Here is a 26,417-nt window from a genome sequence, read left to right as displayed (position 1 = left end):
TATGTGACACTGAAAAAGTGAATCACTCATCAAATCCTACAGAAACCTGGGTGCTGAATTCCGACAAACTCCAGGGTGGTTTCATTCCCTTCCTCTAGTGTGAAGCCATAACTGTGATCTGCACCTCCCCTCAAGCAGAAACTACTACAAGAAGACTCTGGGCATGCTGACTTCTCTGGCACCCACAGCTGATGATCATCTCCACTAGGCACATTAATTAGTTGCTAGAGTAACTAACTGGAAGCCACATAATCAATGCCAGATGTTTTGGAGTTCTTTCATTTTGGATTGCAACAGCTACTGGGTTCCCAAATTTATAATCCTGAATGTTTTTCCCAGGGAAGGTCAAACTCTTCATCATCCAGTCATCAACCCTTCATCAGCAGCTGCTTGTATTCTTCCAGCCCAAAGCTGGGGCTGTGTGACCTCACCACCCCACACCAGCACTTCTGGTGGGACAGGCGTGACTTTGGGTGAGATTGGAAACTGTTGGTTAACTTTGTATTTCCCTGTGCATCTTCCTCAAAGAGATGCTTCTGCCTTGGGAAGAGGCAAAGCCAAATGTCAGAGCTGGTGTATTTACATTCTAATGTCTAGATGTGATATTTGTGTGATAAGGGAGAAGAGTGAGGGATGGAAGGAGGTATTTGTGGCAGTAGTGTGGTGGTTTTCTGGGGAGAAAGCTCTGTGGCTTCTTCAGGTTTTACCAAGTATTGCAGAGTAGAGATTTCTCTTTTTTCACTTATTTAAATGATGATCATTATCTGCTCACAAGTTCAACACCAGGGGTTTGGTTTTTTTTTAATGTTGCATTAATATTATATTAAAAAGGTATATTTTCACTGGTCTTGAACTACTTTTCATAGACATAGCTATATAGTGTGGCAAGATATGGCCTTGCTACATTTATCCTGATATGGGCTTAAATTATGTTGTATACTTACTGCAAATTAACCAAATCCAGTGGAATTTTTTTTGTTTGGATTGGTTTTTTTTGTTTGTTTGGGTTTTTTTACTGATTTCTTCTTAGCACTGATTGTCTAGAGCCCATCAGAGACATTGATAGAAGTACATCAGATACAGATGTGTTTGATTTAATGGGAAGGGGGAGCATTTGTTCTTTTAATTGCATCTCTTCAATATTGTGAATGCAATGTGGTTTCTTCTGAGCCAGTGTCTGCTGGTGTCACACTGTTACTGTGTTTTCCCTTTTGGGAGCCATTGGTTCTTGCACCCTCATCCTTCCTGGCTCTCCTCACTGGCCTCCTCCCTGCCAAACACTCTCTCAATCTATTTTTATGGAACTGCCATGGCATTGCACTGCAATTAAGGAATAATCTGTCTTCTCTACTTTACAGCCAGAATTACAAAAGTCCTCTCAAGGCACTGCTCCTTGGTGATACAGTTTTTATTTTGTTTCTTTCTATCAGTTCTATTTTAAATGTTTGGTATTTATATCTTTTTATTGTTGGACAATTTCTTTGGCTGATTTTCCTTGATGGACTGCTGGGATGTACACTGTTCCTTCCCCTAGTTTTACCATAATTTTTCATACTTCCTCCATTGTGACAGAGATACTGTCATAGGGTTGACAGTCCTGGCAGATGTCTGTGACTGGCTCAAGTGTTCCTCAACACCTGCTCAATCTTTTTCTCCTGTTTCTAGTTTAAATAATCCCCCATAACCTTGTCAGTTTTCTGTGCCAGCTGACTTGTCCTACTTTCTTTAAGGTGGAACTATTCCTCACTTACAAACTTTCTCTTCCCAAATTATTCTAGTGAGGCCATTACATTCATTCATTTTTTTCTTCTTCATGATGCTTTTAATTCATTAATTCAGGCATCAGTAATTTACCTATCTGGTTTGGTTGTTGATCCTCTCTGTTAATAACCGGGTAACTTATTTTCTTTTACATTTTGAAAAGTGATAGGAACTGCACCCAGCCATCATTCTCAGTGCACTAGATGATGGGAAAAGTCTTTCAAGAGCAACATCACAATTCATATCAGCTATCATGAGCAAGCTAAATGCAAATCTCCTCTTTGTAATTTATTCCTTTTAATACAAACCTGGGGAAAGGTACAGAGATAATTTGCAGCCTCCTCTGAAGGTTAAGATAAGGATTATATCAGACCATGAATTGATTATATTTAAAGCCATGGGACCCCCAGTGGCAATATCCCCCAGCTGTTCCCTCTTATTTACAGCAGCACAGCTCTGGCTTCAGCACTGCAGCTGATCTTGGCAGCTGAAGCCTCACAGCACAAAGGGAGAGAGGGGGAGGGAACTCCAGGCAGCTTCAGCGCAGCTTTTTGTCCTCATGGTCCAAGGGAGGAGCATGGGGACTCCTAATTCCAGCCACCTCCCACCATGGAGCGTGGACACTTTGACTTCTGTGACCTGAAAATGACCAAACAACCCTTTCAGATGTTGAACCCCTAATTAATGACATTTTTTTAAATGAGCTAATCCAGTGTTTCTGCGGCTGATTTGTGTTTCAGTACAGCAACATGTCATCTAACAATTAATTCCTCATGGGGCAGTGATCACAGCCACTGTGTGTAGATACGGTTATCTAACAGAAAGGAAGTTTCCTTAGAAAATATTTCTATATAATAAGATTTCACCTATTAAACATAAGATATATATAATAAGATTTACCATGAGGATTTAATTTTGTAGCTGTGAGCTTGCTTGTCTCTGTCTCCCCTTCACACTATCTCTGTGTAATTTAGATTCAGGTTCAATAGGAACTGCTTCAAAATGAATAACTGGTAGCTGAGCACAGGAAGGCTCAGACCCAGGCAGGGTAGCCTTGTTTTTGGTTTGGTGTTGGCTTTTTTTTTTCCCCCTTTTATTTTTGTTTGTTTACTTATTTGTTTAAATAGCAAATATTAGGACAGAAATAAGATGGTGATAAATGGAAAAGAAGTACTATTTCATGCTAACCACGTGGCTCAGAAAATCATTTTAAAGCCAAAAGTTTTACATTTGCGTGTAACAGTTCATTGCAGGAGCAATGCAAGGCTGCTGAGTCAGTGCTGCTCACATATTTACCACGTATTTAACCCAATACTCACATGGATGCTCTGAATTCAGAAGCACACACCTGACTGCCTGCACATCCAGCTTGACTCTCCAGCTGCAGAGTTTTGCAAATACACATTTATTTTACATTTCAAGGAATAAGAACAACCACTATTTTATTCTTCCTTTATAAATATATTTTTTAACTCTGTAATATACCACACACTGCAGAGAGCTGTTCCTAGATGGAGTTAGGGTGCTGGCAGTACCCTTTGTTGACATTGTGGTTTTGGGTTTGTTTTCCCCACTGATATTAAACAATCAAAAATGTTTCAGATTGTTGACAGGAGTCCCCAGAACACTAAGTGCTCTATCCCAGGTATCAGCCATGATATTTATGGGGGAATTGGTTGATTATCCCACTCTGGATTTCCCAGGAGACACAGACCTGTTGGTGTGAGTTTGGAGGAGGGCCATGAAAACAGTGAGAGGAATGAAACATTTCTCAGGTAGAGAAAGGTTGAGGAACTGGGGTTGTTCCACATGGAAAAGGCTCCAGGGAGACCTTATTGAAGCCTTTCAGTACTTAAAGGGCACTTACATCAAAGATAGGGACAGACATTTTATTAGGGCCTGTTGCAATAAGACAAAGGTCAATGGTTTTCAATTAAAAGAAATTTAGACGGGAAGAAATCTTTTACAAAGAGGGTGGTGAAACACCAGAACAGGCTGTCCAGAGAGGTGGCAGATGACTGTGTCTGGAAACATTCAAGGTCAGGTTGAACGGGGCTGTGAACAAACTGATCTAGTTGAAGATGTCCCTGTTCATCGAAGGGGGTTTGATCTTTAAATGACCCTTCCAACCCAAACTTTTCTATGAGACTTAAACCTAAAAGTTAGAAAAATGCATTCTACACTCATCAAAGAATGTGGAAGTTTCACACCTCACCACGGAGTCTGTCTATTAACTGATCATCAGGGACCTTTCTTTGAATAGGCTAGTTTCTTCAAAATTCAAACCTGTCTTCTGAGGTGCTTCTTTTAGAGAAGCTTGTGGGTGTATGAGTGGAAGGAAGTGTTTATTATGTCTTTTGGGTTTGTTTTGTTTTTTGTTTTGGGGGGCTTTTCTTTGTTTGGGTTTTGTTTTGTTTGAGTTGTTGGGTTTTTTGTTTGGTTTCTTTTTGAATGACATTTGCAGGTTTCATTGATTTACAATGTATATTTTGCACTTCAGTGTTATATATGTATGAAAACAGTGAGCACTGAAGGAGATGTGGAGTCTGGACACAACCACTCTTCCCACCCCAGACTGAACATATCAGGTCTGTGGGCTACAGCAAAGGTGCCCTGGATATGTTTCAGTGAATGGGAAAACTGGGCCTTTGATTTTTGTACAGATTGGTAAATTGGATCTCATCTGATGAACATCAACACCATCCATATAATAAGTGGAAGGATTTACTTTGTTGCCTTAGCCTTCTCTGATTTTGTCACTTAAGACTTGTGCCAGACTGGTTTGTTGGTACCTGCTGTGTACTACCATGGTGGCATGAGCAGTGAGTTGCCAGGCTTTCCACTGACAGTTGTATTTAATTTTTTTACCAGGAAAAGATGGGTACTTTGCAGAAAGGATGTTAATCATGGAATAATGAGGGAGATAAAAGGTCAAAGATTATCCTTGCCCCACCTCTTTATTTCCCTAGCCACCAAGCAGTGATTTTTAGACAAATTTCTGTGCAGTGACCTTGGCATCAATTCCTGCCAGGATTTCACCACACTTCCATCATGTCATGGTCTCAAAATCTAAAATATCCTACTACAGGAAATCTGACACTACCAATATTACAATAACTGCAATAAACTGCAGAAAAATATGTTTGATGACATTGGAAGCAGAAAAGCTGGTAGATGAATTGGATTCCTTTTTAGATGAATCTTCTATGGATCAGTAGGTTTATTCAGAGTTACTTAAAAAGCAGTTAACATTCCATTAGCAACAAAGTGTGATCTGTGTCAGCAGTAAAGCACTGCTCAGTCATTTATTTTAGAATGAGCAGTCACTGCAGGGAGAAATAAAATTATGAAATGCCTCACAAGCAAATAAATAGTAAGGCAAAGCCAGGATTTTTCTCTCTTGTCCTAAATATTAAGCCTTCCTCCTAGGAATATCTATTAATATACAAACATTTTTTCCCCCAATGTTTGCTATGTGCAGGGTGAGTCAGAACTTTCTATTTCTTCTGGTAGTTTGGATTAGTGATAAAAGAGGAATAAAGTGCATGCTCAGATTTGGCTGCTGCTGTGGTATTTCACCAAAGTAAGAGCATTGTTGGTTCAGCATTTTGTCCTCTGCTAGTCTGGCTTCAGTCCCAAAGAGCTGCATCGAAAGAATCCCTTTCCTTGGGGCAGGAATGGATAGGGCACCGTGCCCCTGTGGGCTCTTTACCTGATCATGATTACCTCCTGTACTTACAGCAGCCTTTATCTCCCCATTCTCCTGACTCAGACAAAACCTGCACTGGCACAGGAATTAATGTTTGGCTCCTATTATTTTTGATGGGCAGGTTTGATACTTCCAAACCTTTTTGTATCTTGTGAGAGAGATCAGGTATAAAACATCCTTCGAGTGTCATTGATACCACGGTGAGCCAGACATGAGCAGGACAAGCATCACTGAAATCTGTGCAAAACCCTCTCCAGGCTGAGCTGCTAATGGCAGGCGTCCTAATGACATCTCCAGGTTGTGTCATTCTCCTGAGAGCATTGTGCCAAATAAAGCTCAGCCAAACATCCAACAATCAGATTGCTTTGTAGCCATTGCTCTGACTGTACAATCCTGCAGCCCCCCAGGGCAGATTGTCCCCACGACTGGATGTGTCACATAAAACCAGGAGCTCAACACCTGCAAAAGCTCCACTGTATTTTAACAAATTCAAATGTAGACCTCATTCCCAAAGTAACAAGTTCTGTGTTACACAATAATGTTGCCTCATAAGGTTTTAGTCCTTGTTTTAATTACTCTGATAGAGGGATCATTACAGTGAAGCATAGAGAGAGTAGGGAGGAAGAAATATAAATAAACACATGGTGGTTACACTGCTTAGACAATCAGCATTTCTGCTAAGCCACTAAACAAGCACTGCACAGCTGACTCATTTGTGCTATGTAACACTATGATTAAAACATTTGGCCATAAATGCCATATTGGCTTTGAAAAACTTCTTGTTTTATGAATTAGGTATTTCTGTAAATCAAAACATATAACTGGGGTCAGTAGAAGTAATTTGAGATCACTAATAGATATCAGCATTGAGAAATTAGGAGCTATTACTTACAGTAATAACCAGTACCTCCTCATTTCCCTGAGATTCTGCTATGCCTACGCAAATTAATGTGAAGGGAAAAACTCATTTTTTCATCCTTTCCAGAAGAAAGGGATCCTGATGGGTATTCTAATGTGGAAAGACAAAGTTTTGGGGTTTTTTCCTACCACATTCTGATAGTGGCTGTTCTGATAGTGGCATGAGGGCACAGAAATCATTGTGAGAGCTTCTTCAAAAGCCGTAACTCGAGTCTGTGTTCATTCTCTCCCATTGCCTTTCAAGATTGTGATAAAGAATAGTAATTTAGAATTAATTCAAAGCTAAGTGATTTGGGTTGCTTTTCTCCAGACCTGATCCCTGACTGCAACAATTGTGTTTAGCTCTGTCTCCAACAGCTGAATTCCTCTGCGTTTTACATTTTTAGGGTGCAGTGTGATGGTGAGCAACTTGCCCAGCTCTTCTGAAGCTCACATTTAATGGTGGGTACAAAAACTTTGAAGTGAAATCTTTAACTAAAAACCCCCAGCATTTTGAAATCTTTTCCCATGTCAGAGTTGAAACACTACTATTTTCAAAATGGCTCAGTAATTCTAGTAAAAAGGAGGAAGCAAGTAATGACTACAAGTTATTATTCTGGAAACTTTCCAATGCTGCTGCTTAGAAACTGTTTTTTAAGAGATATACTTGGAATTAGTCCTTGCATTACAAGTAATACAGTCACCTCAGTGATGGAAGTGCAAATTATCAAACTAAGAAGCAAAAATGAATATATTTTTAACAGTTTATATAGTCACTGTAATCCATAAATGCATGCAGATATTCTGTAAAACACTGTTGTATGTTACAACCACACAGCTAAAATGTTCTTTCTTTAAATCATCTTTGCATCTGTATTCTCAATATCAGAAGAAATATGTTTAGTTCTGTTTAAACTATAAGAAATTAGAAAAATACATTTTTATATTGTCCAAATTTAGCTGACAATGGCATATATTGCATAGCTCAGAATGACCTTGTACACATTGAAAAAACCCACATAATTTTGTCCTGTAAGCACAGATTATGCATTCGTCCCTTTTAAAATAGATAATAGAAATGGTTCCTTTGAAAACACCCCTCTGGTAGTATTTTATTGTACATTTTCCCATGGATGTTTAGATGTATGACAGAATTTGAAATCTAGTACATATAGCAGCAAGTGCAGGCAAGCAAATTTGGCATAAAATTTCTGGAGTGAGCACCATGTAATTTTTAAGTGATTCACCTCTATGCCACCTGCTAATCCATATCTGGGAGAATTACAAAATTTTGTGCATCTTGCAAAAAAAGTGCAATTTTAAATAGGAAAGCATAACTTTAAAGGAGTGAAACAAGGATAAAAAAGCTTTTACAAAAAGATGTTGTCAATGAATATTCCTGTATTGACAGGAATATTTCCTGTACACTGATCATTAGTTGTGAAACCATTGCTGATCCATAAATTCTGATTTCTTATGGGCAGAGAAACACTTTTTCATTTATATATGCAGATAGAGCCTTCCTATGAAATCCAGCTCCATTTGTGGTCTAAGTAGCATTTAAGATAAATATTGCAACAGCTTCTTTCTCAATGTCTTCTAGAGATATCAGTATAGACAGCATCTTTCCAGCATTGTGCACTGAATTTATAAAGCTGATTTTATTCTCACTTCAGATTACCTGCTTTCTGACCAAAATGGGACACCCTGCATTTAGAACGAGGTATTAAACAGTACCATTGCTGTTTTATGTGTTCCCAACGTTTTCTGTAATAGCTTCTCTAAAAATGTGTGGCATAAACAAAATTCTCAAGCACATTGCAGTAAAAGGGTTTTATTGGTGCTCGTTTGCACTGACCTACATAGGTTGTGCTCAGGCTCCCCATTCCTGAGCAGTGATGCTCATTCTGTACTGGAGCCAAGAAGGCACTTAATCTATGCCAAGCCATCTTTTTGTCAAAGTACATTTTGCCATCAAAATAAAGGCATAAATACAATTTATGTTCTGTTTGTAAAATCAGGAAAAATAATCTCAATGAAGAAAGAAGTCAGGAGTTACCCATCCAATGATCTTACAAAGCAAGTTTGCATAGATCTAATTTTTCACATTTTATCAAGAGCAGAGCCTGAATTCCCATCTAAAGAATGGAAATAAAAACACACTAGCACCTCTGATTTGTTTATTCTAAAAAACATAAAAAAAAATCTGTCTTCATTCCTCACTGAACTTCTCATAGCCCTCTATATGTTAATATTCTAAAGCACTCTATAAAATATACCTGGCATAAAATTACTGAAGCAGGATATTTTATTTCACTTCTGGGCTATGTGTAATTATCAAAGATTTGAAATATTATGGGATGAATAAATCAAGATTGTTATTTTATACATAGCAAAGATGTCCTAATTAATGAAATTTGCCAAAGCAAGAAAAGGTAAGGATTTTCTTGTGGAAGAGAAGAGGGATTGTTTTTTTTCTTGCTTGGTTTGCATGAACATCACATAGAATGTTTACTGAAGCTTCCTATTACAGCCTTATTAAACCAACATCCTTTAGAAAGCAAAGCATTAGTTTGAGTAACCCAATATTCAGATCTATTTTTTTTTTTAAACTCCAAGTTTTTTCTCTGAAATTGCTGATATCTGTATGACATAAATAGTTAAGCATCCAAAGTCCTTATAAAAAAACATGAGTGTTAATAGAGCTCAGGTGCTCTGAATCTTCCATATAGAAATGCAATCCATGCATACCACATCTGCTTAAAAAACTTTAACAAACCATATTTTCTTTTTATCTGCACAATTTATTTGTTCTCTCACCAAAAAACTAACAGGTTATAACATTCTCTGTTTATTCCTAAGGACCAAAGGTGCTCCTTTGATTGGTGAGGACGCCCCAGTGGTTATAAGTTTCAAATTTTCACGTATAAAATTGCGCTGTCGGACTGTGGATGATCCCATGTAGCTGCTGGTGCAAACTACTTTTGCTGCCATTGTAGGTGGTACAGTCTGTGGAGGAAGTCCATTGATTACATATGTCCACTGCATTGATTGTGTCTGAAAATAAGGAACAGAGAAAGCAAAAAAAAAATTAATGATCAAATACCTTGAAAACTTGTCAGTGATTTAAGATGCAGCATTCATTTCAAAAGATATTTGTCCTTTTCCATGTAATGCACTGGAATAACACAGAATGAGAATTGCACTCCTGGAACAGAGAACTGAAATCACATTCAGCTTTATTCAGGACCAGGCATAACAAACATGAGAAATTTACCTTCCCTGGCTGGTCTAAAATTCCTTCTTTATTTAAAAATTCAGAGATCTGTATGTTTTCCAAAGAGCTCAATATGTATTTCAAAGGTGACTATTCCATACTACAACATAACTGCCTCAAGTTTATTGCACAGGATTCACTTTGCAGCTCTATCTGTAACAATGATATTATCAAAAATGGTGGGAATTTCACATTAAAACAATGAACAAAACTAAGAGAAAGGGATTTAGAGTATGCACAAGAGAATTGAAACTTCATGTTGGAATCTCTAGTTTGAGGCATATTTATGTGGATTGAAAATGACACTCTTCATTTGTTCTCTGTTTATAACTGGTCTCTAGGAATGGAACATATGTTTCCATGTCATGTCTTGTAATGCTTGAATGCTTGATTCTTCCTGAGTACATGGTCCTTATTCTTTCTACACATCCCATCTACCCTTGCTTCAGGACTTTTATTTCTATGAATATTAGGGTATACTGCTGTCTACCTCCCATGCTTTGTTTGTGTCCTGAAACAGAATTTTGGCTGTTAAAAACTCAAGTGTAATTTTTGCAGCTCTTACAATCATTTTTCTTTCATAATGTATCACTTTAATTTTTGAAAGCAGGTCTTTATTCCAAGTCTCTAGCACTTTCCTGTTATTACATCTAGGAAAGGGTATATTCCTGGGTTTTAGTTTTCTCCTCTTTTCTTTAAAAAAACCCCAAAACTACAAACTAACAACAGAAATATTACAAACCCCTAAGACATTACAAAATCTCAAATGATGTGTCATTATGTCCCACTTTGTACTGTACAAAAGGACAAAGCATTGCATGCCCACTTTAGGCAGACTGTCATCAATTCCCTCACACTTAGTGACTGAAAATCCCAGGTTTTATGTTTGGATCTTTTTTTCTCCTTCTGAGATAAAACTAATAGAGGAAGACTGAAAAATGAAGTGTGAAAATATGAATATGAAAATATGGCATGTATAAGTCTATTAAAAATATATTCATACAAGTGAAATTTGACTTTTATACAGAACACAGAGCATGAACATTATACACAGCACATAACAGACTCTCTGAGTTTGCAGTCTCATAGCAGGGGAGCCACATGAAATGAGTGGGATTTCCAAATTCCCAGGGTCTGCCCTTCCACAGAGCATTCACACAGCAGTGCTGGCTGTGGCTCCAGAGCAGGTTTTTGGTGCTCTCCTGCTTTGTTGAACTGCAGGGACACAGATCCTAGGGTCACCTTTCTCTGCTGCTTCCAGTCTCAGTTTTATCATTACAGCAGGAGCTGTACTTCATGGAATTCATCTCCCATTTAAAACTATCTTAATCCTTAGAACAATCAATTTTAGATAGAAACATTCCACCTAACACCAGTGTCACTCTTCATCTGAGGAAACACAAGGTCAGAAAGGCTGGTATGCTCTCAAAGTGCTCTGGAAAACAGTGCTACAGTCAACCTTTGAGTCAACCCTCAAAGCTCACGAGTCCCTCCCTCAGCTGGCAGCCCAGCTTCTGCCACAGCTGGATTTGTGGCCCATTTGCCCATTCCAGTGTGAGCTCTCTGCTCCTGCTCTGCTGCTGCCTATGTCAGTACCACAACCACATTTTGCCTGTAGAGAGGTGCTACAATACCCACACAAATTGTGGCAGATTTTCGCACACCATAAATGCTATCAACCATCTCTGTGGCAGTGTGTACATTTGTCTTGTTATTTATTGCATTCTGTCATTTAATTACCGTCCAGGCAAAGCACTAAAGAGATGAGCAGTGAACCTTCTCCACCTCCAGCTTTTTGTGGAGTCATCCCATATTTACAGCAACATACAGAAGAGGAGAAAAACAGCATGATAGAACATTTTTTTGACTTTACTAAGTTTTGTTACATCAGTTTTATACTTGCCACTGAAAAAGTTTAAATCCATTATGTTTATCTTTGTTATCTTTCATATGCTTCTTCCTACCATTCTAATTGCTACCCTGTTCAGTGATAAATTATATTTAAGGAGTATCATTGAAAGCAGTTTTGAATTTATAATGCAGATATTCAACAAAAAGAAGTTTCAGAACATTAAACAATAAACACTTTGGCTCAGGCTTTGTTCTCTGCTGTGCACTTACAGACCATTTACATTATTTCACAGATATACTGCATACACTTATAGCTCCTAAATTCATCATATGAATCTCTAATTGTAGTTTTAACCAGCATTTTGGCAACCCAATTATACTTTTCTGCACCAATGTTGAAAGAATACATGAGGAGTTTTTGCTGTGTATTTTTAAAGAAACCTCTACTTGAAATTTGGCACTACTGATTTTACATGGTGTCTGCTGAATGACTCGCCTCATTCTGGTAAGATTAGGGAACGAGAACTCAGTAGATATTTCAACATGCATGCATAGAATCTCAAAATTTTTATTACCACCCTACTAAAATCAAAATCTAATTTAAATTGAATTTTATTCTGTGCAAAAAAGGCAGATTAACTCATCTTTATTCTCAACCTTATTTAATAATGTGAAATGAACTAGTAACTCTGTCTGTAAAGATAACAGCCAGCAAAAGCAGGTGTGACATGAACCAGCATCAGTGTCTTATGTCCAAAGATAAAGCTGTCATTTAAGAGAAGTAAGTGGCTTTCCAAAGTGAGCTCATTATTTTATTAACTTCAGTACAAAATGAAATAGTTTCTTTTTCTTTAATAAAGCAGATGAAAAATTTAGTTTAAAGGTAATTTAACCTCAGGGTCATATTCACTGTGTGCAAGTTGCATGGATTATTTCAAGGTCAGAAAAAGATCTAAAAGGTGTTCCAGGCAGTGACTTAAACTGAGTAGCAAGTTACTAAAAAAAAAATAACTTTTGTTCATGAAATCCATGCAGTGTGACTGGATAGTGTGACTTGTCAGTCTATAGTATTAGTAATAGTGAGATTTAAACAAAAACAGTGGGCTATGCCATCTCTCAACTTCTCTTATTATCAGCATCAAACAATAGATACAGAATTCTGGGTAGTAATAACCTTTTATTAATTTCCTGTTTGCCACAGAAATATCCTGGATTGTGTGTCCAGTGAAAAAAAAGGGTTATGGCTTGACTTCTTGAAAAAAGCTGCTTATTCTGTTGATGTGTCAGCAACAGAATGTCTTCTGTAGCAGGAGACATTGCAACTCCACTCTAATATCTCATCTCGAGCTATGATTTTATAATATATAACTATTATATCATATATGATATAATAGTTCACCTATTGTAAATCATGTGCCATCATCCAAAACTACTGGAAACAATCATGGAGAAAAAAATTGTGCATTTATGTACGCATTTGGTTAAAGAAATTGCCACTATGTCATGTAAACTCAGCATTTCCTGCTAAAGGGGAAACGATTGTCACACACATGGAAAAGTTAATGTAATTGTCAACATAACTTGTGGTTCTTTGTTTAGCATTAGAACCACCCAGAAATCAGTAATTTTCAAGGCAACCTAGATTTAAGTATTTTTCAGTAAATGTCTCTTTTACTACAATATTTTATTTCCAAGGGCCCAATATTAGTTGCTCAAGACATATTTTTTTTTTAATAAGTCTGTAAAGCTTAATTTCAATGATTATTCTAACCAATATGAAAACTGCAGAAAGAGTAAGTCTATCATCTTCACAATTCATGCAAATGCCTCGAAGCTGCTGCTTTGGGTTTCCAGACCAGACATGTCACAGCAAAGGAAAACACAAATCATTGAAGTTTCAGACTTTTCTGGAATGGTGGAGAGGAGGAAGAGAGACTTCCAAAGGTCATCCACATATGACTATAGAATTATGATAGAATATTTGATTTACAAGCAGTGTTTACTCGCCTCAAAAGCAGGCCAAAATTTCTCAAATCAGAGCAACTCTTCTTCCTATTTTTAAGACAATGCAGTTTATTGTATCAAATTTGGAATAATTTCAATACTAGCTCTGGTAGTAACAAAGTCTAAAGAAGAAGGTATCAAATCTGTACTATGACTAGAACAGAACTACAAAAGAGAATCTCTGTTAAGAAGATATATCTGATATAAACTTAGTTAAGAATTCAGGTTCCTGTGATGCATATCTAGGCTTATTTCACACACAATTTAAGAAGAAAGACCAGATCACATCCTGAAAGTCCTTGATAATCTGAGGGAGGATTTCTTGTTGAAATGAATGACTTTCTTTTTTCAAAATCTCAATATTCCTGAATCAAAATGTGAAGAGAGTAATAATTTAGCTCACCTGACTGGATTAATGGCCATCTACTGAGCTAATTCTCTCTGAAAAATGTTTTTAATAATTAAAAAATGAGACACACACTGACACTTCTTATTAAATAAAGTAAGTTATTCAAGTAAGTCATTCAATCATCTTGATGGCTGACTGAGTAATGCTCATGAAGAAAACTATTCAGCCTGTACTGGTAACAGTCACCACATAATTTATATAAAAGTCTATTTGCTTGGTATTCAGCCCATTTTTACTGATGCCTCCTGATTCATAGGATTAATTTGCAAAACACAGATTATCCATGGGTGTTCACTATAGGCTGGAAGTGCTACTGAAGTACATGGTAAATAATTGCCAAAGCAGTCTGTGTTAGTGGATTGGGAACAAAGAATTTCAAGGAATATTGTATTCCAGTTAGTTTCCAAATAGTGTTAACTCAGAAAAATCAAAATAAAATTTGCAAGACTTCCTAAAAAGTTAAACCACCGGAAATTACAGGCACTGCATCAAGTACTTCCTGGCCATTAATTTATACTGCAATGTTTTGTTATACAAACAAAAAAATTTACAATTACAATCAGTGCATACAGACTGAAATTAAAGCAAATCATTATGAACAGTGTATGGGAAGAGCAAAGGCAAGAAATCTCATGGATCAAGACAATGATGGTTTAATAAGTAAAGGAAAGAAGGGGAAAAAACCCAAGCAAGTAAAACCACCTCCCACTAGCAGACAAATGCCAATCCAGGCTCTGGCCAATTTCTAATGAAGAAGATGGATAGGAATATTTTTCTTAGCTTGAAGAACATTTCCAGTTATAATTAAAACTTAATTGATGTCTGCACTTCAAATATTGTGTGTTTCACAACATTGCTTAAACATTATACAATCAAAATCCTCCAGGACTGACAATGTTCTGAATACCCTTTTACAGCAATGGTTCCAACATTATTGTCCCCTTTTGCCATTAACAGAACTATGAGTCTCAATAAGCAAAGCAACCTTTCCCCATGCCTGTGAATCAAAAATGTTGAGTACTGATTCTGCACTCTGCTTCTAACCATGAACTCAAGCCAACACCATCTTATTTAATGGGAAACCATTTCAATTATTCTAGTAAGTTAGTTACATTTTTTCCTTGCTCATTCTTTTCAAGAGATACAATTTAAAATAGCATTAAACTATGGTAATTAAGAAATCCACCAGGAATAAGGCAGTTTCAGCAAGCTGCTGAATATGTAACAGTACTGTTTGCTGTTAAGATATGCAAGTTTGCATAGATAAGTTTAGAGAAGCCACACCTGGGTACAGTGGCTGGCACACTGCATCATTTATTTGCAGAACAGCATGACAAATGGTTTTGATATGCTATCTTCCATAGGCTAAGTTAGTGATTATTCAGTAATAAAGGTGCACAAGCCTGACTTCTGGAGGGCTTGATAATGTTACCTGCAATCTGCTTCACTCTGACACCTATTTTATCATTTAAGACTTATTGTGTGTGCCTTCTGCTTTAGAATATCTCAGAAGTCTCACACATGAATTACAAAGCAATTGCTGTGGTCTCCAGCTGAATTCAGCACAGTGAAAGGAAATTAACAGGAATATGCCCCTTGCCAAGGATTCCCAGCGTCCTGGCTGCTCCACCTCGTGTCTGGCCATGATTCCTGCCCCAGCTGCACCTTGACATCCCTCAGCTCTGATGGTTTTCTGTTCAGCCTGACTGGTACATCACAGCTCTGGGATGTCACTGTGGCTCAGGAAGTCCCTTCTGTCCTCACAGCACTTTACAGCTTATCTAAAAAGCGTGCTCTCTTCACTTATTTAGCATTAGGAATATTTTTTTATTTTTTTTTTCAGCCAGAACGGCACTGTTTATGAAGGCAATTCTAAATTTAGAATTTTGATTATGGAAAAATACCTCTTTAAAAATGCTGTTCAGGCACCGTTTCACTGTTTCTTACCTGTACTTCAATTAAGTTGTGATGTCCTCATTCAAAGCTACAAGCTTTTTCAAAGAAACAAGCATGATTATTTTCCTTACTGTCTTTAATAGTTCATTCTTTGATCTACACAAAACTTTAAAGTAATTGTCTATGTCACTTCTGCAAAATTAAGATTCCTAGCAGCTATTTAAATGATTATCTAACTTCAACTGTTTTGATATGTAGTTGACTGAGAACAGAAGTTTTAATGATGGTTAAAGAACTTTAACCGCTTCAGCAAACTAATTAAGGTTTTTTGTCATTAATAAAATCTACTTTAAGTATTCATGAATATTAAGTCTCAAAGAATCCATACCATATCCCACAAAGTACCTGATTTGTGTGCAGAAATATAACCTAGTCAACATGATTTCAATTACATATATATATGTTAAATGAATATATATATATATTCATTTAACAAAATGTAGATGCTAAGTTCTGGTAGACACAGAATGTTACATATATGTTAATGCTAATTAGATTTACAGCACTGGGTTCTCAGCAGGGTAATAAAACAAAAAAAGAATTACATACAATATTTGTGTTTAATGTTTAAAACAAATGAGAAAAAGATGACCATAGGATCTTTCTCCATAATCCTAACCTCCCATTTTCCTTTACAACACAGTTTTTATAATGAAAATAAACACGAGAACTTACACTGCTATCTCTGCTACTTTACAGCTTAATTGTCACTGTTCATTGAAATACACAAAAATTACAAATCTGCTACTCACTGTTCAAAGAATTTAATAATAGAAATATGTTAGTGTTAGGACTATAACTTTACCCTTGGAAATGCAAAAGGCATTTTAAAGCAAGAGCAGTGTAATCCTTTATTACAGCAGAAGCAGCAGAAGAGAGGCACTGCAAAAGAAAAGCTTCTTCAACATTTCTAAAAATAGCCCAAAGCCTCAGCCAATATATTGGCTAGAGAGGATACATGCAAGAAAGATTCTTCAGTGTTAGGTCAAACACTAATTACATTTCACCACCTCCATTGTTATTCCCCAAATAAGAATGATTTAATACTGCTTTTATTTAATATATCTAACTAAGTCTGTCTCCCTCAGGTCACTAATGAAAATGATTTCAACAAACACAAAAGGCAGAAATGAGTATCAGGTATTCTCAACATGTCATCAAACCTTATTTTGGGTCAGTGCAGAGAGAGCAGCAGTTGAATCACACACAGCCACAGATGCTCTGCCTTCCATCAGAACTGCAGGAATTAAAGCTTGTGTGGAGCAGGAAGGGGGAAGGCTGGAGTACAAAAAAGGGCTTCCAAAAAGAGCAAAGAGAACATAAGCCTCATCAAAACATTACTGAAACCACTTAATTCTGCAATTTGAGTAAGAATGTTAGAAACACCTCTAACTGATTGTGATGGACTTATATTGTGCTTATGAGCATCAAGAATCCTTAATGTATTTTTTCATGTCCAGGAATTGATATAACAAGATGTGATCCGATTTATATATATGTAATATATATGGATGACTGACTTACTGCAGCCACACACAGTACCAAAGGTGGAGATGTAAAAAGCTGTCTGCCTAGATCATAACCAGAGAGACTGAGGTGTGAGTGCATGCAGCTTAAAAATCCAATTAGACACAGGCCAGTGATACTGATAAATTCCTAAAAGGAAATTCTGGATTACTTCCTGAGTTCTTAAAAAGCTAATAACCTTTGATCATTGTGTTTGTGCCATTTCAGACAGATTTATGGTTGAATCTCCATGTTAGTGATGAAAGCTAAGCCAAGGACAAGCATAGCTAGTGCATTTGTATGTGCCATGCCTCAAAACAGGAGTTCAGTTCCAAAACTTCATTGGAAGTTTCTGAGCTCTATAGCTGCAGCACTGTGTAAACACAAAATATCACAAAATATATTCAGTAAGCTTATTTTTCAAATGGAAGAGTGATAAGCATCACTGGTGTTCATGTAAAGAGATTATATTAATCAAACATCTAATACAGTAAAAGAAAACAAGTAGGAGGGATTGAAGGACCCTTTTTTTCCCAGGATTTGAATTTCTTATTCACTGTTACAGAAGTTGTCACTGACAGAGATAAAACACTATAGTGATTTGCCATGCATCTTTTTATCAATGTCATTTTGACCATCTTATTTCCTAAATCAATATTGCCGTTTCAATTCTAATATAGTAGCCTGAAAACACTACCAGCGTGCAGTGAATAGACTGAAAGTACAAACCATGATTCATGCAGAATGTGGGGTGTTTGTCCCTGCTGTGTGTTTTCAACAGATTCCTTCCAAAAAATAACTTGAAAATTGGTTTCTGAGAGCATTTTTACTGCTGAAAGAACACGTCTTCAAATGTTTCCTGACCTTCACACTTACACAGGCTACTTGGTTGCAAATAATATTTGTGTTTGTTTTGCATCTTGCTTCAAAAGAGCTATTCCTGGCTTTGTGCTCTGAAATTCTCTCTTCCACACTTTGGCACCTGCCTTCTTGGAGCCTTTGATCATATAAAATGTATAATACAATTGAAATCAATAACCTAGGCTTCACATCTTCAATTACTTTTATATTCTCCACCAGTTCTTAACAGGATTATTTTGATTCTCTGTGAAAGTCATGTTGCCTACGGAGTTGGGGCAAATGTATCAAGATTAACTGTCTGCCTCTGGTGCTGATGGCAAAAGGATAATGTAGAAATTATAATGCAGTGTAAAATACAGGGTAAAAAGACAGGATGTTTTTCCAGCTTGTCATCAGTCAATTCTCCAAATTTAGTTTTGTCCATTGTGAGGAGCAGCAAAAACACGCACTGGGTGTGCTCCAGTGCTGCTCTCTGGTGCAGGATTTCCCTTCCTGCTGGTGCTGCTGAAGGTGAGGATTGCCTTACCTCGATGACCAGCGTCGCTGTGTGCTTCCTGCCATACATCCTTGGCTTGTATCCCACTGTTATATGGGTTCCCACCGTGCCTGCTGGGAGGAGCTCTCCAGCTTGAGGCATCACAAGGAAATCGGGATCGCTGCCCGCCAGGAAGCGTGCGGTGAATGGCTCTGGGTACCTGCAGAAAAGCACAGGAGCCTCTTGTGTCTTTTACAGCATCTGAACAGAATTCAGCTCTCATCTAATGCCTAGGCCACCATGTGGCATGGCTCGGGAAATATGGCTAGGAATGAATATGGATTATTAACAGCATTCTTACAGAACAATTATTCTGTAGTAATACTTAATTTATACACAGGGACCTGCATATTGATATTCAATTTCAAACACATTTACATGCTATTATAAATATTATAATAACCATGGAATAATGATAGCATTTGTCACTAGAAAAAAAATAAATAATTTGACTTGTAGAGATATAGTAATAGTGATAGAAGTAAATTCCAAATCAGAATGAAAATCCATTCTTCCTATTAAAAGTACTCCCTTTTCCAATCTCTAATCAAATAAAACTGACAAGCTACCCATTTTATTAAGGTTTATGACTAGAACTGAATTTGCATTCTAGCAGAGTGTTACAAGACTAGGAAGGAGTTCTAAAAGCCTTGAAATGAAAATATGAAAAATAATAATTTTTATCACTGTTTTCACATTTTTCATATCCCATAAACTGAACATTTTAAGATTTTGCAGTAACATAATTAAGTTCCTCTACTGAAAATACTGTGTATCTCTTATCTCAGTTTCTGTCACAGGCACTGCAGATCTTATCTAATGCTTTGGTTCACAGGAGTGCTGTAGGACCCAAAGAAAATCCCCAGTCCTGGTAAAGACAGTGGCTGAGCACTATAAAACAATCTTAGGCCAGTCCCAAACTAAAGCTTCTCCATCACAATTCTTCAGGGATTCCTTGCCATAAACATTCTCAGCATGAAAAGAAGGTACATTTTTGTATTTTCTGGTGAGGCATTCTCCTTTTAGTCTTTATTTGTGTTGCTGAGTACAATTCTATCACTCTCTGGACAGAAGGAGAACACAGGAAATTGAAAGTAGAAATACTATGGGACAGTCAAAAATTAATCCACAGCACCTTGACACCGTACAGCAGGGCAAGTCTCGTACATGCTTAGAGGGAACACATTTTCTGTTGATAAAACCTGAAGAATGAAAAGCTAACAGCATCACAAAGAAAAGCTGTTGAAATCTGTTTATTCATGGACTGTCACACCAGAAATAACACTTTTCAAAGAAAATACCCACAAAGAAATTTAATATTTTATGGCAAGTCATATCTCTGCGGAAATGTTCCGCATTTCCTGGGCAAGCGCTATCCTGTGGGTGGCACACCGGGCCAATGTCATTTTGTATAAAAATAGCCTTCTTTTGCAAAATGTTCTCATGAAAGGTTGAACTATATTCAAAATGCTCTCGTGAAAAAAGGTCACGCCACCAGTTTATAGAAACAAACAGTGAGAGTGCAGAAAACAGAAACCAAAAAGCTACACTTGCCTCCCAAAAAAACTAACTGATATTTAGCAGTGCAGGTAGAATTGGGTGCATCAGCAGATTGAGCCCAGCTTTTCCTTTAGGTAACAGCAAGGCGGGCAAAAATACTGAATGTCTGAAACTACATTTCCAGTCTCCCAGTCTTGACATCGAGCTTATGCTAAAAACCTCTTTTTGTGGTGCCTAAAGCTGGCTGCTGAGTTTATAGCCCTGGGCCATCAGCACTAATCCTGCTAGGCCTGAGCTCCCATCCATGTGCCAGATAAACCTTGAATTTCCACATCTTTGTTTCCCACAAGGAGTGCTCAGCTGTGAACGCCTGGAGCACACCAACTACGCACAGACAGCAGACATGGGATCACAAAGGAGTGACGGATCTAGACTGAGCAGCCGAGTAAAGCACTCATCAAAAAATGACTGAGATAAATATTCAAACCCTCATTCTGAAAACAGCCTGGACACAGATCTTCATTTCCAGAATCACTGCTCTGTTGAGTAGATTCAGAAACATTTTAGGGCAGCCCTTTCTGTATTTCCCATGCTTGGTCTGTTTTCCAGTGAATAGTTAGAGATGACAGCTCCTGGTAAGTGCTTGGTCTCTGTAAGACACCCAAGAACATGACTTGGAGTGCAGATGTGATGATGAAATGCCAGGGGAGATGAGGCAGGGGACAGGCTGCTTACACAGCAGACACAGGAAAACACAAATTTCATTCCTGCAGAAATTGCCTCTTAGCAGGGAGTTATGCAACAGTAGCTTGTTTTGGAGTTTTTCAGAGACATCAAAACAGACAGAAAACACAGAGGAGAAAAAGCTGCAGATTTTGTCCAGACAAGGGGACCAGACAGTTTAAAGTGAAATATGTCAAAAAACTCATCTATATTACTCACAAGATATTTACCAAGTCAGAGAAAAATAATGTTATTACATCACCCTTGTCAGATTTTAATTTTCATAGAGAAAAATGGAAAGAAAAAAATAATAAAAAAGCTTTAAATAAAATCTACATGCTTCTTGACAGCATTATCACAAGGTACCAGAGGCAGTTATAACTTTTTTCATGTTAAGTAAAGAACATAAATGCATAAAATCTTGCATGAACACATCTAATCACAGCTAAAACCTCCCTCTTCCTAAAGCCTGTCAGTTTTAACAAAAGAGTCAGGATGTCTACTGGATGCAAAATGTTTCTCAGAGTAGAAAATATGTCCAAGTAAGGAAAACAGAAATCCTGACAAATTAAATGTATAGACATAATATGATAGGCCAGCAGGGATTCTGATGAAGATGGTACAAAAAACAGCAATAAAAAAATTAAACATAATCAGGAGCAGAAACCTTTCACTAATAAATCTTGCTTTGTTTTAAAAATAAAGCTAAAGATGGCCCCTGAGACAAAACAAGCAGCTCTTTCACTGCTGTTCACATTAGGGAGATGAACTGGCATGCTGGGTACCTCACAAGCATAAGTAAATTGCTTTCTCATCTTTTATAATAAAGAGAAATATGGAGATGAAATTCCCAGAACAGCTCCTGAACTTCAGACATTATCATTTTCCATGTCTGTATATTTAGTGTATAATTAAAAATTAATAATTATGAGGTTTTTTTAAAATTATTAAAATTTAATTCCTCCTTTTTGATTCCTCCTTCAGGTGAAACAGCCCTGCAGTCAATGTTTGGCTTGTCAATTCTCAGCCAGGAAGGTCGGTTGTGAGGCAGTCTGCACTTTTTCAAGAAGGGTGGCAGATATTAACAAACCTTATAAAGCTTAATTTTGTGTAGATGTGTAGAGTTTTGGAAACACATATGAACCAAGCACAAATGAATTAGAAAATGTAAGGGCAAGGGCCTTGCAAACCAAAGAAAGTAAATGTGTTTTCCCATCCGTCTTTCCTTAACTCCTCTCCTAATTTGATACTGCCATCAGAAAACATGAACTCTGTCCTTTACTCAAATAATGAACAAGAGTAAACACTAATCTGAATTTAAATAATAATTGGACAATCAAAGCATGGCAACCTGGAAAACAGGAAACTGAGCTGGTCTTTAGTGGACATTTTTATAATTACTTCTTTAATCTTGTCCTTAAATAGAAGTCTATGCTTATCAGTGTTCTCATGCTACACAATTTTCAAATTATTAACTAAAAAATAATAGCAGCTTACATCTTCAACTAAAAAACTTAAAATTTATATTCCTGTTGAGATCACACTCCAAATCTTAACAAAATACTCATCAAAACTGAAAATATTTATTATATGTTATTAAATTAAGGCTCAAAATAGGTTTAATGTTTCTCTTCCCAGAACTACTGAAGCAGTAGATCATTCCTGGAGAAATGTATTCCTTCACAAAACTCAGCATTTTGAAAACCCATGCATAAAAATACCAGCACATAGTCCTTTTGATCAAATGCTTGGGTATTTTTTGTTAATAAGAGTAACAAAATGTCTTAATCTGTAAAGTACATAACTGCTTCAAGAAAAAAGGGATATGAAAATGTTTACAATTTTAGGTCAAGTGGTTCAAGCAATGGTTAATTGTAACTATTTGTGTTTCTTGTAATTTTTAGTCAAAATTACATCTGTTAGATAACACAAGAAATTTTAGTTACTGCACAATTAAGTCCTTAAAAATGTATGTATTTTTCAAATTCTACAGAATTAATAGTGATACTTGGTATGATTTAGATAATTTCTTATCAACATAAAAAATTACGATGGAAAAATAAATTAGTAACTCATTATTACTTATAAAAGTTGGTTATGTTTCATACCCAAACTCTGGTTTAATTGACCACTCTAAATCCTGAACTCAGACATCAGAAAAGTTTTAGAACTCCGGCTATCACTTCTGTGGCTTTGGGAAAGCTGCTTTAGAATTAAAGGACTTTCAAAAACCATGAGCAAACACTGCATGACAAATGCCTGTCAGGGAATGCTTTACCAACTCTAAGATGAGTTTTTGTTGTGCTCTGGTTGTAAAACCAAAGCAGGAGTTAGAGGTTTTATCTTCACAAGATGATTTCTGTCTCATCCCTGCTCTACCCAGGGGTGCTGTATTTACAGACTGACTGATGACTGGATACAGGTCCTGACTAAACGTGTGACATGCCAAGTATTGTATTGTTAGGAAGGATGATCATAACTTTTTGAAAGGTCTGCTGAATGTTTACATTATCAATATTTTCCATTAGTCTCCATTCAGGCTCCAAAAAATGCAGCCCAGTCAACATTTGTGTTTTGCAGCTGCCACAGTGTGGGAAGTGCTAAGATGAAGTATTTTAATTACATCTTTAGATTAGTGGTAGAATTTTGCAGAACTGCTAACAAAGAAATTGGCAGAGGAATCCAGGTCTGTAATAGACACAGCAATGTGTGAAAGAGTCAAGGAGAGGATGCATGAACTGAGGATTTACCAAATGCATTTTCTTGTAGCATACTTAATCCTGGATCGTGGTAGTTCTAATGAAATACAGCAGTAATTAGAGTAAAATAGAAATGGCTCTTCAAACTGGAACTGTAAACTTGTGTTTTGTTTTCCCTTCAAATTAAGGGAGGGTACAGAAACAAAATGTGTTGCCCACTAATTCCTCAGAATTAAAATTAATTTTGTGCAACTGAGGAATGTTTTTAATTGAACATTTACTCTATGCACTAGGAAATGTGCATAGAAGAAATAAGGAAAATTTCCAATGAAAAGTAGGTTAAGAAAACTAAATCTGCACATGCAGTCATTTTAAAGCCTAATTTCATCTTTATTCTCATCTCCCCAGCCCACCAGTTTGGGGATTTTTTCCTCTTTATTCTAGCTCTGTTTCCATAATCAGCTGGAGCCTTGGATTTTGCAGATGTCCCTCTGTGGAGATCATATCAGCATGAGGCTGCTTGCTTTTGTGACAACAGGTGCTACATTTTTCAGAGGTACAGCTTCAGTTTATCCAAGAAGTTTCCTTAATGTAACAAATATCCTGCTTGTAATAAACACAGAATTGGAGTGACAGGGAAGGGTGGAAAGATGGAAAAAGTTCTTCTGTATATGGGAAGCCATGGATGATTGTAACAATCACTAAAAGGTACATGGAAAGACAAATAAATTGGTGAAAGGAATCTCTGTGTATGAGGAAGAAGCAGAAAGAACAAACAGGAGAGAATTCACTAAACTAAATATTTCCAAGTGAATATAGTGCCCTGGAAAACAAAATGTAGCAGTCTGCTGTAGCTGGGCATCGGTATTTTAATGGGAAGAAATAAATCCAATCATCAAAGTTGGATGCAGGAAGACAGAGCAGTAAATAAGCTCCAAAACCCACTTCTGTGTTAATACAAATGTCCTGATCCCAAACTGAATTGATTAAAAATACATTAAGTTATTTTCAGTATGCCAAATATAGAAATGGCTGGTTTTCTTAAGCAAAGTATCACTTTGAGAGTTTTTACGTTTCAATTACAGATTTCAACATAAAATAATAGACCAATAATTTAAGATAGATATCAAAAAAATTTCTATAAGTTTTATTTCCAAGGATAATATCATATCCTTTTTTGTTAACACTGCTGTCATTCTGTTAAACATTGGCATTCAATAATGCATTTAGTATTAAAACAAGCACTAATATTATCTCAAACATTAGTGGTCTGTACTAAAACAAATTACTCCAGTGGAAATTTTGCCAATGATTTCAGCTGTTATTGAATTAAACCCACATTTATGATAAAACCCAAAAAAGGTCATCCATGAATGTTGAGAAGTGGTGGATTTTTTCTTATTTAGGAAGTGAAATCTGCTGATTTGACTCCACTCAAGTTTAATACCAATGCAGGAAACCCTTCAACTACATGTCCCTTTGGAATTTTTAAGGCTGAAAGTAAAATATCAGTTTATCTCAACTGACATAGGTGCATACAGTTTTAAAAAACACATTTGTTTTCTTCATGCAATAAAACTGTTTATCTGCATTCACAATATCTTTAATTATTTTCTGGAGCAGATATTGGGCTGTTTCTAACTGTGTGAAATTTAAATATATTGAAAGGGTGCATTATATATTTTCATGAACTTCTGGAGCTTTCATTATTGCAGATCATTGTGAAGAGTGCAGTAACTGATCATCTTTCCTGAAGAAACTACACCAAAATCACTAATTCATTCTGAAATATCCTGTACACACAGGATTTGGGGGGAGGGAATGGAGGAATGTGGAATTTAAGGAAGGCCACATTTGCATTAGCTGTAAAGTAAAGGAAAGCTAAACCCAATGATCTCATAGGTTTATTGTGGAGCACTGAAGATCCTCATTCAATGTGGTGTGTATATATATATTTAATATACATACAAGAATCCTAAATTGTTCTTAATAAGATCCTGAGCTTTTTTTAGGGCCTGTGGTTGTCAAATACTATTTGTTGCATCACTATGCACCCTGCTAGCTCAAAAAGATGCAGAGGTGTTCTCAGTGATGCTGTGCAACCTCTCTCTCCTGGCAGTAGCAGGAGAAAAAGACACATCTGCAGAGATCCCCCTAGCAGGTTACTCAGAAATACACTTGTTTTCCCCACAGTTACTCCCAAGGCAGCAGTGCCATGCACTGTCCAGCATAAGAAAAGAAGATACCAAGTATCTATATATGCAAGGAGAAAAAAAAAACATCTTTCTTAAAGTAGCAGAACTTATTCCCTACAGATTGTGCTGCTAATTGATTACTAAGGAAATTCCAAAGGGCAGATCATTTTTTTTCAGGGAAGATCTATAGGATGACACTTTGTATCCTATTCAAAAATTTTAAAGCATGTTTTAATATTTCATTGTCTTATTTTTAATTTAAATAATTTGAGTTGTTCAAGCATTAAATTACCCTGTAATATGTGTTTTTTCTTATGTAATTGCTTTTAATCTGCAGGTACATTATACTATGTGTTGCTTGGCTGAGTATTCTATTTCTATACAAAACCTCTACCACCAAAATCTCCCAAGCAAATCCCAGGTAAAATAAAGTAATGCATAACTTATGGGGCAGTTCACATAATCACAGAATGGGTCAGGTTGGAAGGGACCACAGTGGGCCACCAGATCCAGCTTCCCTGCTCAAGTGGGATC

General features: G+C 36.8%; 1 protein-coding gene and 1 long non-coding RNA gene across 8 annotated transcripts in view; one reads left to right on the top strand and one right to left on the bottom strand.

Annotated features, from left to right (window-relative positions):
• Window positions 1–257: 257 nt before the first annotated feature.
• Window positions 258–11,741, top strand: LOC111926918 (uncharacterized). Its single transcript, XR_015284090.1, has 3 exons — window positions 258–473; window positions 6,775–6,829; window positions 9,230–11,741. It is a non-coding gene; the product is annotated as an uncharacterized LOC111926918 (long non-coding RNA).
• The window catches only part of CFAP47 (cilia and flagella associated protein 47), a 262,430-nt gene continuing 245,163 nt past the window's right edge, over window positions 9,151–26,417 (bottom strand). For all 7 annotated transcript variants that reach the window (XM_086879766.1, XM_086879767.1, XM_086879768.1 and 4 more), the window contains 2 exons: window positions 18,758–18,926; window positions 9,151–9,424 (listed from right to left, as the gene is read on the bottom strand). In XM_086879766.1, coding sequence (XP_086735892.1) covers window positions 9,203–9,424; window positions 18,758–18,926 — 391 coding nt within the window. In that variant the 3' untranslated portion in view covers window positions 9,151–9,202. The remainder of the gene's footprint in view (window positions 9,425–18,757; window positions 18,927–26,417) is intronic.

Source organism: Cyanistes caeruleus, chromosome 3, assembly GCF_971803275.1.
Source record: "Cyanistes caeruleus chromosome 3, bCyaCae1.hap1.1, whole genome shotgun sequence".
Classification (NCBI taxonomy): Eukaryota; Metazoa; Chordata; class Aves; order Passeriformes; family Paridae; genus Cyanistes; species Cyanistes caeruleus.
The sequence above is the reverse complement of the archived record's forward strand: the minus strand, read 5'-3'. Positions and strand labels throughout refer to the sequence as shown.